Source organism: Camelus bactrianus, chromosome 6 (assembly GCF_048773025.1).
Source record: "Camelus bactrianus isolate YW-2024 breed Bactrian camel chromosome 6, ASM4877302v1, whole genome shotgun sequence".
Taxonomy (NCBI): Eukaryota; Metazoa; Chordata; class Mammalia; order Artiodactyla; family Camelidae; genus Camelus; species Camelus bactrianus.
In genome coordinates this window covers 7,587,052-7,599,875 of record NC_133544.1, presented here as the reverse complement: position 1 = coordinate 7,599,875, position 12,824 = coordinate 7,587,052, and the positions used below count along the sequence as shown (strand labels likewise).

The 12,824-nt window shown below is 37.4% G+C and overlaps 1 protein-coding gene and 1 non-coding gene across 4 annotated transcripts in view; one reads left to right on the top strand and one right to left on the bottom strand.

Annotated features, from left to right (window-relative positions):
* Nucleotides 1–12,824, top strand: part of VRK1 (VRK serine/threonine kinase 1) — a 91,929-nt gene that overhangs the window by 34,590 nt on the left and 44,515 nt on the right. For all 3 annotated transcript variants that reach the window (XR_012507396.1, XM_074365064.1, XM_074365063.1), the window contains exons 2-3: nt 710–874; nt 6,114–6,169. Coding sequence is in view for 2 of the 3 variants with exons in the window: in XM_074365064.1 (XP_074221165.1) it covers nt 715–874; nt 6,114–6,169 (216 nt within the window). In the remaining variant the exon portion in view is untranslated. The remainder of the gene's footprint in view (nt 1–709; nt 875–6,113; nt 6,170–12,824) is intronic.
* Nucleotides 1,662–1,763, bottom strand: LOC123612494 (U6 spliceosomal RNA). Its single transcript, XR_006719763.1, has one exon. It is a non-coding gene; the product is annotated as a U6 spliceosomal RNA (small nuclear RNA).

Genomic DNA, 12,824 nt, shown 5'->3' with positions numbered 1-12,824 from the left:
TTGTTATGGTGACTTTCCTAGTTGTGGGGCATGTTGGGGAGGCTTTGGAGCCAGGGTGCAGAAATCTCAGTGCAGATTTCTGTTGATCTACCACTTATTAGGTATCTAACCTTGGACACTTTGTTTAACTTTGCTGAACCTTAATTTCCTCATCTGTAGAATGGGGATGATAATGTGATTTTTCACAGCGTTGTGAGAATGGATGGGGGCCCATGTGTGTCATCTGCTATCATGCCATAAATGCTTTCCCTTTCCCCTCATGTTAAGTGTCCTTTGTTTTCAGTTCCTATACTGTGTTCTTATCACCTCAGTATTAACCTTTATAAATTTCTCATTGTGTTACTATAAAGTATGCATTCTAAATGGATGCACTTTTCTCCCTCAACTTCATAGAGCAATTCTTTTTTTTGTTGTTGTTGTTAAATAGCATTTTTAGTCATAGATGATATTATACCACTGGAACTTTAAATATTTTCTTGACAGTAATTGCATAGATCATTTATGTATTGCTTCCTCTCCTAAGTTAAGAGATAAAATCAAGTAAGATTGAGCACTTATAAATCAGAATAAACAGATGTCCTTTGCTTAAGTTTTCAGAGTAAGTAGAAATTTGAACAGCATCTTTGTTGCACAGGAGCTTTCCTTAGTGAAAATGTTTTCAACACTTCTAGGATTATGATTTTGAATGTTGCTTTATTTTATGTTGTAGTGAAAATGCCTCGTGTAAAAGCAGCTCAAGCTGGAAGACAGGGCCCTGCAAAGAGACATCTTGCAGAACATTTTGCAGCTGGGGAGATAATCACTGACATGGCAAAAAAGGAATGGAAACTGGGATCACCCATTGGCCAAGGTGGTTTTGGCTGTATATATCTTGGTAAGTGTATGACCACTTCCAGTTGTCAATCCGAAGATTTATATGCTTTGTTATCAAAATAGTTTCTTAATTGCGAACTTTTACAGGATCAGTTCCTAGTAATCTACAGTCAACATAATATTGTATGGTTAGGCAAAAAGGCATCTCCAATGTAGAATGGAGAGGATGGCTATTTTTTAATTTTTTTAATCATGATAGAAACAGAGGATAAACTATCTGTAATATTGTCATTAGTGAGCATATGACTAGATCTTTTAAGATTATATAATCTTCTTTGAGACCCAAAGAAGCCATACCTTTCTTTCCCCACCTCCACCCAATTAGGATGTATTCCCTTTATTTTGGTTTAATTTGGAGATTTTCAGATCTTTAATAGGTATGGATTTTTTTTTTCTCTCTGTACAACCCTAATAGTCATTATAGTGGAATTTAGGATAATGACCTAGAAATGGCATGTTAGGCCTGAAATGTACTATTTAATTAGCATATTTACTCTGAAATTTTGGGGGACCCATTGTGGAACCCTGAGCTTCTATAGGCTAACTAATTTGTTTTTGTTTTTGTTTTCATTTTTTAACTGAAGTGCAGTCAGTTATAACGCATCAGTTTTTGGTGTACAGCCTAATGTTTCAGTCACACATATACACGTATATATTCGTTTTCATGTTCTTTTTCATTATAGGTTACTGCAAAATATTGAATATAGTTTCCTATGCTATACAGAGGAAATGTTTTTAATCTATTTTATATATAGTAGTTAATATTTGCAAATCTCGAACTCCCAGTTTAAAATATGGAACGCTTCACGAATTTGCTTGTCATCCTTGCGCAAGGGCCATGCTAATCTCTGTATCGTTCCAGTTTTAGTATTTTAGTATATGTGCTGCCAAAGCGAGCACTAATTTGTTGATTTAAAAAATATTTTCCCTGATTGCTTCTAAAGGTGTCTGCTTCACTAAGAATATTAGTAGTGATACAATGCATTTCATGGTTGCTTTTGATATTTCTCTCAGCTTTTCCACTGTATATTCTTACTCCACTTCTGATTTTGATTTAATTATTTAATTTCTGCCATGAGGCTTATAAAATCATTTTTAGCAGTGAACCCTTTTTTTCTTTCAAGCAATGTCTTACTCAGAATACTAATATTAATGCTAGATGAGCGTCGCTGTTAGAACTGCGTGTCCTCGGGTCCCACCCCAGACCTGCGAATCAGCAGCTCTAGGGAGAGGGCCCAGCAGTGTGACTGGACAAGCCCTCCGGGGGAGTGAGGCGCATGCGAAAGTCTGAGAACCACTGACACAGATAAAACCGGGTGCACTTACTCAGGAGGGGTCCGACTCAGCTTCCAGGACCAGTAGTTGGTTAGCCAGTCTCTGGAGGTATGTTCAAGAAGCAGTTTAAAGACCAGCACTTCACGATATTTTATAAATGTAATCTCTAGTTCAGTGGCACCTGTCTTTGGGGAAATAGGTATTAATTCTTTAGTTTTGTTCAGAACCAAACCCATTCCAGTGAACTAGGCTGAGTTAAGCTGAAAATCCTCATAGGTCATGAATGATTAGTTAGTAGCCATATCAGCCAGGTATGTATTTTTGACCTTATGATTTAGAGATGGCAGATTATATAAGCTGTCTCTGCTGCAGAACGTGTGGGCCTAAGACATCCCATGTTAGGAATGGGAACTTGTCTTAAAACAAGTAAATTCTTCATTTTATACTAGTTAGTTTGCTTTTGTAACCTTTGGCAAATCTGCAACTTGCTTAGCCTGTGTGCTAGCTGTTTTATCTGTATTTGTATTTATCATCAGAAAGTTTCATCTAATAGTAAGTATTTTTAATATCCAATGGTTTGACAGATTTCTGTAATAAAACTTTGCTTTTTTAAAACTGGATTGATCAATCTGGGAAGGGGTTTGCTTTAACATTGCTGTCTCCTCTTTATCTCTCTGTGCCCATTGATACCAAAACAGCTGTATTCATGATCATCAGCAGTTTCTGCTAATGATAATTTTCTGCTAAAAAGGTTGCTTTTGAATTTTGTTTAGATATTTTCTGCAGCATTTGATACTGTTTATCTTTCCTTCCTATAAAAATTGCTTCCGTTGTCTTCCATGATAGCACTCCTTCACCTCCCGTTTTCCTCCCCTCTCCGGATGTGCTAATTCCTCTTCTAGGTACTTCTGTGCTGTCCAGCTTTCCCTCCTCGGCTCCCCTTTCCTTCTGTGGCCTCTGTGTGCTCTCGTCGTCTCTCAGCCCCTGTTATTACCCCTGGGCTGTTGATCCCCGTATCTTCTATCTGCAGCCTAGTGATCCCTGAGCCCAAGCCCATAGGCAGTGGCCTTCAGGGGATCCCTGGATGACCCACAGGCGTGTCTGAAATTTATATCACCATCTTTCATCTCCTGACTCTGTCATGATCAGGAGAGGATTGTCTGAATGACTGACACCCCTCAAGCCAGACTCTGGGAAGGCATTCTCAAGTGGTGCTTCCCTGATATTCCCAGTTCTTCGTCTGGTCTTCATTGCTTTAACTGTGTGGCTTCTCAGATCCATTCGTTTCTCTCTGTCTCTGCTGATACTCCCTTAGTGCAGGTGGTTTTCCGTCTTGTCTGGATCCTCAGCATAGCAGTGAATTTTCTCTGCTCAGTCTTGCCCCCTGCATCCTGTTACTCCCATTGTGGCTTGAGTGATCTAGTCTATTTAAACTTCTTTAAGGCTCCCCAGCGCCCTGAGGATAAAGTGCCAAATTTTTGGCATTGGCATACAGAGACCCTTCATGTCGACTGGTCCCTGCGTAACTTTTATCTTCATCCCTTTAATTTTCTCAAAATCTGTTCTTTGACCATCATACTGCCCTTTGCCTCTTGATCTTTGTATGTGATGCTTCTTTTGCTTCATTTTTACAAAGCTGAGCTTAGGGCAGGTACTGTTTTTAACACCCCTGTGTTAACCCTTTCGTAGTGCTTTCTTGCCGCTTTGAAGCTTCTTTTCTTTCTTCCAGAATAAACGTGTGCTTCTTGGCAATGCGACAACGGTTGCTTATTGTTTTCCTGGTGCCTGGCCTATTTTACAGTATACGTTGTTTGAATGAATTATTGAACTTCCTTTTTCTCCCTTTCCTCATTGGAATCATGCAGTATTATTGGGATGCTATCTTCATTTTAATATTTTGTACAGTAAATACTTACTTAAAAATAACTTAACCTTGCTTTATTATTAATTCAGTATCTAAGCGGTGTGTTCCTTAAGGAGCTCAGACTTACTCATTTGCCCACTTAGCCGTTTTTATGACGTGGTGTTCCTTCTATAGTCTGAAGTTGCAGCCGGTTCAAAATACTGCTGCTTCCCAGCTGATTGATGGTTCCTTGACTTCCTTTGCCTGCCCCTCTTCGTCTCTTCAGCGTCTAATGCGAGAATGCCTTCGGTCTCAGTCCCAGGATTTCTTCTTTTCTCTGTCTGCACTCTCTCCCTGGGGCACTTCCAGTTTCATGGCTTTAAGTGAATAGTGTTTCTCTGTTGATGACTCAGATTTATTTCTCTACCTTGGACCACTCTTCTGAATTCAAGACTTGTATATTAGCTGCCTGAGCATCTCAAACTTAAGGCCCCCAGCACACCAGCTCCTCCTGCGGTTTTCTCCATCTTAGTAACTAGCAACTTTCTCTTTCCTGTTGCTCAGACCAAAAGCTTGGAGTTATCCTTATCTCTTTTCCCCTCCTTTTCTCCTCTGTGTCTAATTCATAAATAAATCTTGTTAGCTCTTCTTTGAAAATTCATTCACCAGGGTTAGCTCAGTGGTAGAGTGCATGCTTACCATGAACTGGGTCCTGGGTTCAGTCCCTGGTATCACCACTTTAAATAAATAAATGAGTAAATAAATAAATCTAACTACCTTCCCCCTCAAAACACACACACACACACACACACACACACACACACAACACACACAAAATACATTCATTGGCTGACCACTTATCACGACCTTGTCTGCTACAACTCTGGTTCCAGCCACCACCGTTTCTCACCCGGAGCATTGTAACAGCCTGACTGCCCTCCCTCCCTCTGCCCTTGCCCTCCACACCCCGTCCTCCATGAAGCAGCTGGAGAGTTCTTCAGAAAATCGAAGTCTGAGCAGACTGTTCCTCTTCTCGAAAGCTTCTAGTGGCTTGCCACCTCACTCATAGTAATAGCTCTATGTTACCTGTCAAGCTTATTGCACGTGTTCCCTGCTGCTTTTCTGATCTGCCCCCCATTACCTGCCACCTCACGTCTTCCTCTCCAGCTACATCAGGGCCTTTGTCTGCCTGGAATGTTCTTCCCCCAGGTGTTCACATGGCTTCTTCCCTCGCCGTCTGCCGACCGCTGCTCCGACGACACACTGTCAGCAAGGTTTCTCTTTCTTACTAACTTGCAATACTCTCTGCCTTCCTTTCCTGCTGAATTTTTCCTCGGTAGCACTTCCCACCATCAAACATACTTTCTGTTTTAGTTGTTGTCTCTCCTACCACTGAAATGTTGGTTTCATAAGTGTAGAGATTGTTTTTTCCTGTTCACTGCTAAATCAGTTTCCTAGAAACTGGCATATAGTAGGTACATGGTAAAAATATTTGTTTAGTGAATCTGGACACCCTTATAGTCCTCACTCAGCATTTCAAGGCAGCTGTGCTTCTTATTTTTATGAAACAAAATGACAGCCACATTAAAATTACTCTGGGTGGCGGTTTAAAGTTCTAATGTCAATATCTGAACTGTTGAGCTACATGAATTTTTTTCCCCCAAACGAGTGCTTTTTAAAGCTTTTGCTCCCTCTTTTCTTACCTTCCTGATGCTCCTTCTTAAAAGGATTCCCTAGTTTGTTAAATTTAAGAAATTGCATCAGTTATGATCCTCTTGGGAATTCACAACATACATTAGCATATCAAAGGCCATGAGTACTTTTGAATTAAAGAAATCTTTAACTCAGTTTTCCATACTTAATTGATGATCATATTGAAGATAGCAGCAATTGTAAGATGCATTTCAATTTCAGACGTGTTAAATTGTGGGGGGAAAAAGGTCTTAAAATTGATGAAATGTACAGTAATGATATCCTGAAACACATATTTGGGAACTGAAATTAATTCTATCAAGAGGTTATAGATTATACAGACCTAAATGTTAATAAAGAGTTAGTAACAAACTATTTATAATAATGCTACTTCTTGTTCTGATATTACATATGTCACTTTTTCTAACAGCTGATAAGAATTCTTCAAAATCGGTGGGCAGCGATGCACCCTGTGTTGTAAAAGTGGTAAGAAAATGTTTCAACTGATTTTTTCTGTTTAGTGTAGTATTTATTTTATAAAACATTCTTTTTGGTAACTAGAATTAATTAAACCATTAAGTACTATATTTTAAGTAATGCTTCATAAATATTAAATGAGACACAAAAGTAGCTTTATAGTTTTAAATAATTGGGTTCAAAAGTTCTCCTCTCTTTTGAGTTAGAGGGGCACTGGTATTTGTGGAAAATGAATGAAAGCCTGGAGATTTGCAGATGTGGAGTAAAAATATTCAGCTCCTTCTAAAAATTTCAGCTATATTTGCAATAGATGAGATGCTTTTTATATTTGTATCCTACAAAGCTATACTGCTTCAGTGAAATTTTATTGTATTTTATCTTGCATTTGCTTCTGAATTTGCACTTGGTCAGTTTTTTCTTTTTATTTCCAATTGTCTTTCCTTCCCCTCTCATTTTAGTAAATGAAATTATTTGTCATCACTTGGAAACTTCTTTTTGGTATTCTGACATTGAAATTAGTTTGTAATGAGTGAAGGTGGACAACATCTTGTCTGACATAGACATTCTTTGAATAGCCAGGTCAGTTTATATATTGGTGCACTAAAAGGTATTTTAACTACTATTTTTTGTTATCAAGATAGTATGCATCTTTTTTGCTTACGCACGTTTGTAACTCTGCTCTCTCAAAGTTCTTTAGTACCTGTGAAGAACAAGTTTTTGTTAAATAGAAGAGTAACAGAGTCTGTTATTTGGGCAAGTTACCACATAAGTCCCACACCCTGCCTTTTTTCCCTAAAGGCTACAGAATTCTAGAATTAGAATTACCCCAAGGTTTTTTGTTTTGTTTTGTTTTATTTTACTCTCTTTTCAAAAAGGACTATATTTGATCCCTCATGAGTTAATGGCTCTTTTGGACCTGAACTGTTTTAGTGATTGTTTTCATCACGTTTTATTCAGGCCATAGTTTTCACAAGAAAATAAATAGATATTAAATAAACAATTGAACACTTTTGACAAGTGCATATGTGTGTGTAAGCCTAACCCTATTAAATTATAGAGCATTTCCATCACCCCGAAAATATTCCTTGCGTCCTTTTCTGGTCAAACCCCTATTTCCCACACCCTTGGAGGAAACCACTTGTCTAATTGTTTTTTTTTTTTGCTGTAGGTTAGTTACTCCTGTTCCAGAATGTCCTATAAATGGTATTTATACAGTATGTACTGTTTTGTCTCTGACTTCGTATGCTCAGCATAGCGTTTAAAGGCTCATCCATACTGTTGGCGTCTCAGTTGCTTGCTCAGACTCACTGCGTAGCAGTACTACATCGTGCAGCCACATTAGAGTTCGTTTTCCATTTCCTGTTGATGGACATTTGGATTGTTTCCAGTTTTTGGCTATTATGAATAAAGTGTCCATAAACGCTCTTGTACATGTATTTTTGTTTTTCCTGGATCAATACCTAGAAGTGCAATTGCTGTTTTATAGGAAAGATGTATATATAAATTTATAAAAAAGTACCACACGGATTTCCAAAGTGGTTTTACCATCTTATGCACTCGCTAGTGTGTATGAGAGTTCTGGTTGCTCCACATCCTCTTCAACACCTGGAGTTGTCGCGTGTATGTGTTTTCTTGGCTGTGATATCAGGAATACAGCCGTGTCTCATAGTTTTAGTTTATATTTACTTGATGACAATTTTGAGCACTTTTTCATTGTGCGTATAGGCCATTCATATGTTTTCCTGTGTGGAGTGCCGCCTCAGTCTTTTGTGGGCCTCCCCCTCCCACTTTTTAAAATAACTAGGTTGTTTTGCTTTTTTATAATTGGTAGTAAGAGAGTTGTTCTGGAGACAAGTCCTTTCTTAGATATATGTGTTGTAAATATTTTCTCCCAGTTTACAGTTTGCCTGTTTATTTTCTGAATACCTTTCCTGCATCTGTTGAGATAGACCATAGGATTCTCCTTTATTCTGTTAACGTGGCAGTTATATTGATCGGTATTTGAGCATTGAACTAACGTATTTTTAACATACACTCCAGTTATGGTGCATTATGCTTTTTACGTAATGCTGGAATTGATTTGCTAATATTTTGTTAAGAATTTTTATGTCTTCGTTCATGAGGCATATTGATCTTTATTTTTTTCTCTAATATTTCTAAAGTTAAAACGTTTCTCATCTTGTTTCATTTTGGTGTCAGGTCTCCCCTTCTGGCCCCACAGTATCCTAAATGTCCTTTCCTCCTGATGTCTCTGTGAAGAAAGCTGGGGCTGTCATGGGTCAGGTCACTTGTTTGCTTTCTGTCTTTTAGAAGTCACAGTCCTATACTGTCTATTTTGTCTGATGTCTGAGAACAGTAATTTCCCGTGTTTTGTCCAATTTTTATATTTGTTTGCTCTGGGGGCGCTAATTGGGTAGAAGTAGAAGTGACGTTGATGACTTCACGGTGTGTGTCATTGGTTTGTTTCCCCTACCATTTCACTTTTCTTCATGCCTTTTCATGTTGGATTTTTCTTCATGCCTTTTCATGTTGGATTTTTCTTCTTTCTCATTTGTGGGATAACATTCCTTTTGAAATATTTAGTTTGCTGCTGTATCAGAGAAACAAAAGTTTTTATTATTAAACTGGGTCATTTACATGGAATTTGCATGGAATATTATCTGCATTTGTCTTTGATATGACAAATTAGAATATTAAAATCTATGGATAAGATTAGTTTCTTCTTAGGATCTTTAAATAGTTTCCATTGTGAGAAGAAAGCAAGTCCCCTGATGACTTCTCATAATCTTGAGGTTCAGAAAATAACTGTTACCTCTGAGCACTTTGCAGCTGGCTGCCCTGTACAGTTGGTTCCATGTCTTGGAAGGAAAGTGAGCCAATGCTGAATATCATAGGTGGGGCTGGTGTGTAACTGTGTCTTTTCTTCTATATAACCTGAGCTTTTAAAAATTGTGTTTTATTTTAAAATTATGATATTCTTCTTCCCTATGGGTTAATTCTAAGTATGTTAGTTGTCATTCAGTATGAGTTTACTTTTACTACCTTTTTTACTTAACAGAAAGAAAATGGGTGGAAACAAATATTTCCTAACTGCTTAAGGTAGCAAATTACATTACTAAGTTTAAAGCCATTTGTTTACAGCCCTAGTTCAGTGCTCTGTGTCTCCTGTCTCCTAATTTAGTTCTGTTTCCATTAGCCTATGTTATGCCTTCCCTTTGTAATTAGGACAGTGATAAATACTCAGTTGATGTCCCTTTTGCATTTAATATTTCAGTAACATTTTCAAAGTCGTAATTTGTCTGTGATCCTGGAAAAGTGCCGTAAACAAAACAATGTTGACTTTTTCTTTCCTTTCTAAGGGACAGTTTAATAACTGCTGTTTGCTTGTTTTTTTCCTAATACCTGTCTTTTCTCAGCTCCTTTAAGCCTCTGTAGCACTCACTCTATTTCCATTTATTTTATAATTCATTTTCTAATGTCCTTCTCATGCCACTAGCTGTTTTAGTTTTTTATGTGTTTATTAAATCTCCCTAACTGGATTTTAAGTTTTTGATGATAAAGACCTGTTTTAAATTTTGTTTTCTTTATGCCACCCTTAAATGCCTCTTTTATTCCTTTGAAGACTTTTTAGCCATAATTTCTTACCACCTTGTAACTTCCTGATGCCACCTTCCCCATCTCTTGTCTCTGAGGCCTTTTAGGGCAGCCTCTTCATGATTCACCTTCACTTGTGAGATGCTGGCCGTAACTCTGTCCCTTACTCTCTGCATTTCTTACTCTCAGAGCTTTGTAGTGTTAAAAGTGAAATGGTTCATCAAACATAACGTATAAAATGATTATCACATCTTTCCAGTATTAAAACCAGAACTATTGATGAACATTTGCCATTTAAACACCAGGGGCTATGAAATATCATATTTTCAAACAAGTATTATTATTTGGGGAAATTTTGTAATTAATTACCAAAAAAAGCAAGATGCAAAACTATATGGTATAGAGGTAATTTTATAAAATAGCTATTTATATGAAGAAAATATATCAAAATATTTCCAGATTTCCTAAAAAGATATTTTATCTTTAGAGAAAGAAAAAAAAAAACCTCAGCAGAAGTTATAAAAGAAATAATCAAGGGCAAATTGATTTTTAATGGAAATTAGACTTAATAATGTGACACTATATCAGGTTGAACAGTGGTTCTCAGCTCCGGTTGTGCAGGACAGTTAGAATCTCTGGGTGCAGGGCCTGGTTATTGGTATTTTTAGTAAGTCTCTCAGGGCATTCTTTTGTGCGTCTAAGTTGAGAACCACTGGTGCAGTCTGGCGTCCAGAGCATCTTAATTATTTTCAGTGGAGTCCTATGTGCATGCTTATGTTTACCTTTGCTTGGGGATCCTTTTATTCAGTAGGGCACGCAGGTACCCTGTGCTTCTGGTAGGGCTTCCCCGTGATGTGGAAGACTTGTTAAAAATTTGGTTGCTGCTGATACGGGTATCTGCTCTAGGAAAGAGCTCCAGTTAGTTAGTCCCAAATTTCTTACATTTGGTCTTGAAATGAAGTTAAGACTAACATTTAAGATAGTTGTTTAGGTAAGATAGATACTAAAGATATTCTCTCTCCTACCAGATGGCTATGTCTGGTTTTGTTTAGGGCCTTAGTCCTTACTGACGTAGGGAAGCAGCCTTGGAGTCGTGGTGGGGGTCCCCAGAGGTGGAGAACTTGTGATCTCTGCCTCTAAATAACTGAGAGACACTCTCTATATTTCATTTCAAGAAAGTAAATGTGCAGAGAGAACTGGTAAATTGATAATTAAAAAGTTAGGTAATACCAGGAGAAAAATATCCCTTTGTGTTTTCTTACTACCGGACTTTATAATGAATTAGTTCTTCAGTTACCCTTTGCCGTCATGTCAGTGAGCTCACAGCAGAGCTAGGGGTGGCGGTCAGGCTCTGGGGTCTTGTTTCCCAGCAGCTGTTTATTTCATAGCCATTTCCCAGTATGTACTAATAAAAATCTGGACTCTGAAGTTGTATGGAAAGAAGTTTCAGACTGATGTTTAATTTCCCTCACTGATGTTATGAGAAGTGACCTGAATTTTCAATTCACATGTAATTTTTTGGTAGGAAGGAGAAACTTTATACAGATTCATTTTTAAATGGCAGCCAGTTGCTTTTAGATGGTGCCATTGAAATATATCACATTTTAATTTTTTTTCTGTTGTCATCTTCATTTTGACACTTAGAAGTCTTAAAGAAACGTTTAGTGATATTCTAGTTAAAATGTCAGTCCCAATTTCTTTTCTAAATCTTGGCTATTATAGAGTTGGCAAAGTAGTTTAGATTTGAAATATGTTAATAAAATTTTAGTTATGAGTTAAGGTATTTTCTTCAACAGAAGTAGCTAGCTTTGGCTAGAATGCAATGCCAAGGAAGTAGTTCCTTTATTTTGTTATAATGGAATCTTACTGGGTTAGAAAAAGTGAAATGAGCTCAAAGAGCCTTCATTGTAATTGGGCTTTCTTTATAATAGCCTGATTTATATAGGTTGATTTTCATTATAAGTTTAATAAATTACTGCCTGAAGGAAAGCTTGAAAATTAAAGTTGATGTGACATAGGTTGAAAGTGAATAAATCAGAATTTTGTACTGATGGTAGTAATAGGCCAGGGTTTGTCTTAGGAAAATCCCTTTCAAACCTGAGTTATATTAATGAGCTATTGTAAAAGTTAGCCTTCGGAGAGTAACTTTGCCAAAATTCCTCCCTTGAATTTCTGTTTCTTTCTTCACTTCTTACACTGAATCTCTTACTCCTATAGAAGGCCTGTTATCGGCCACGTGCTCTAAACCTTCACAAATGTCTGTCTAGCTACCATTGCTGAGAGGAAAGGAACCACAGGCTATGGTGACACTTGAGATGATGAGTCCACAAGTTGGGGATTTGGCACACCTTGGTGCATTGGTTAGTTTCTACTTCTTAAGAGGCGATGACGTGCCCAGCCCTCGAATACCATTCTCTTCCGAGGCTGGGCTGGAAGGTAAACTTACCTGTAACAAGTAAGGCAAGCTCATTTTCTGGTTATGTATGTTGCCTGTTTGCTGCTGAATACTTAACCAGCTACTGCCTCACTCTTTGTAGATTGCCTAATCATTATTCCTGTAAGTACTTTAACTGAAGACTCCTGTTTTTCTGAATTACAAGAAATCTGCAATATTAGAACTGTGTGTTTTGAGAGTTAAGTTTTATTTAAATCTTAAGGAGAAAAATTAGCTTCTATGACAGTGGGGTATCTTGAATGAAAAAAATGAACATATTTTTAAGTCTCTGTAAAAGGCATCTCTAGTAGCAGAAATCTACATATTATCACAAATTTCCTCTCAGATAAGGTAGTGGACCTCATCACTTCTAATGCTCGACTGACCTTTGAACTCCAGTTACACAGGTATTCTGTCCAAAATAGCTTTCCTCCCATACTGGCTAACAGAAGGGCAGCCCTAAAATCCATTTAGGAATGTTAGCTTCTTCATTTGAAGTTTTCACTACTTTTCACATTTTTTCGCAGATTCTTAATAAACAAGAAAATATCAATGCAAAATGTCAAACATTAAATAAATAGTAATCAATTTTAGTTTGACAAAATTTATTAAGTCCACAAAATTATAAGATTGTTT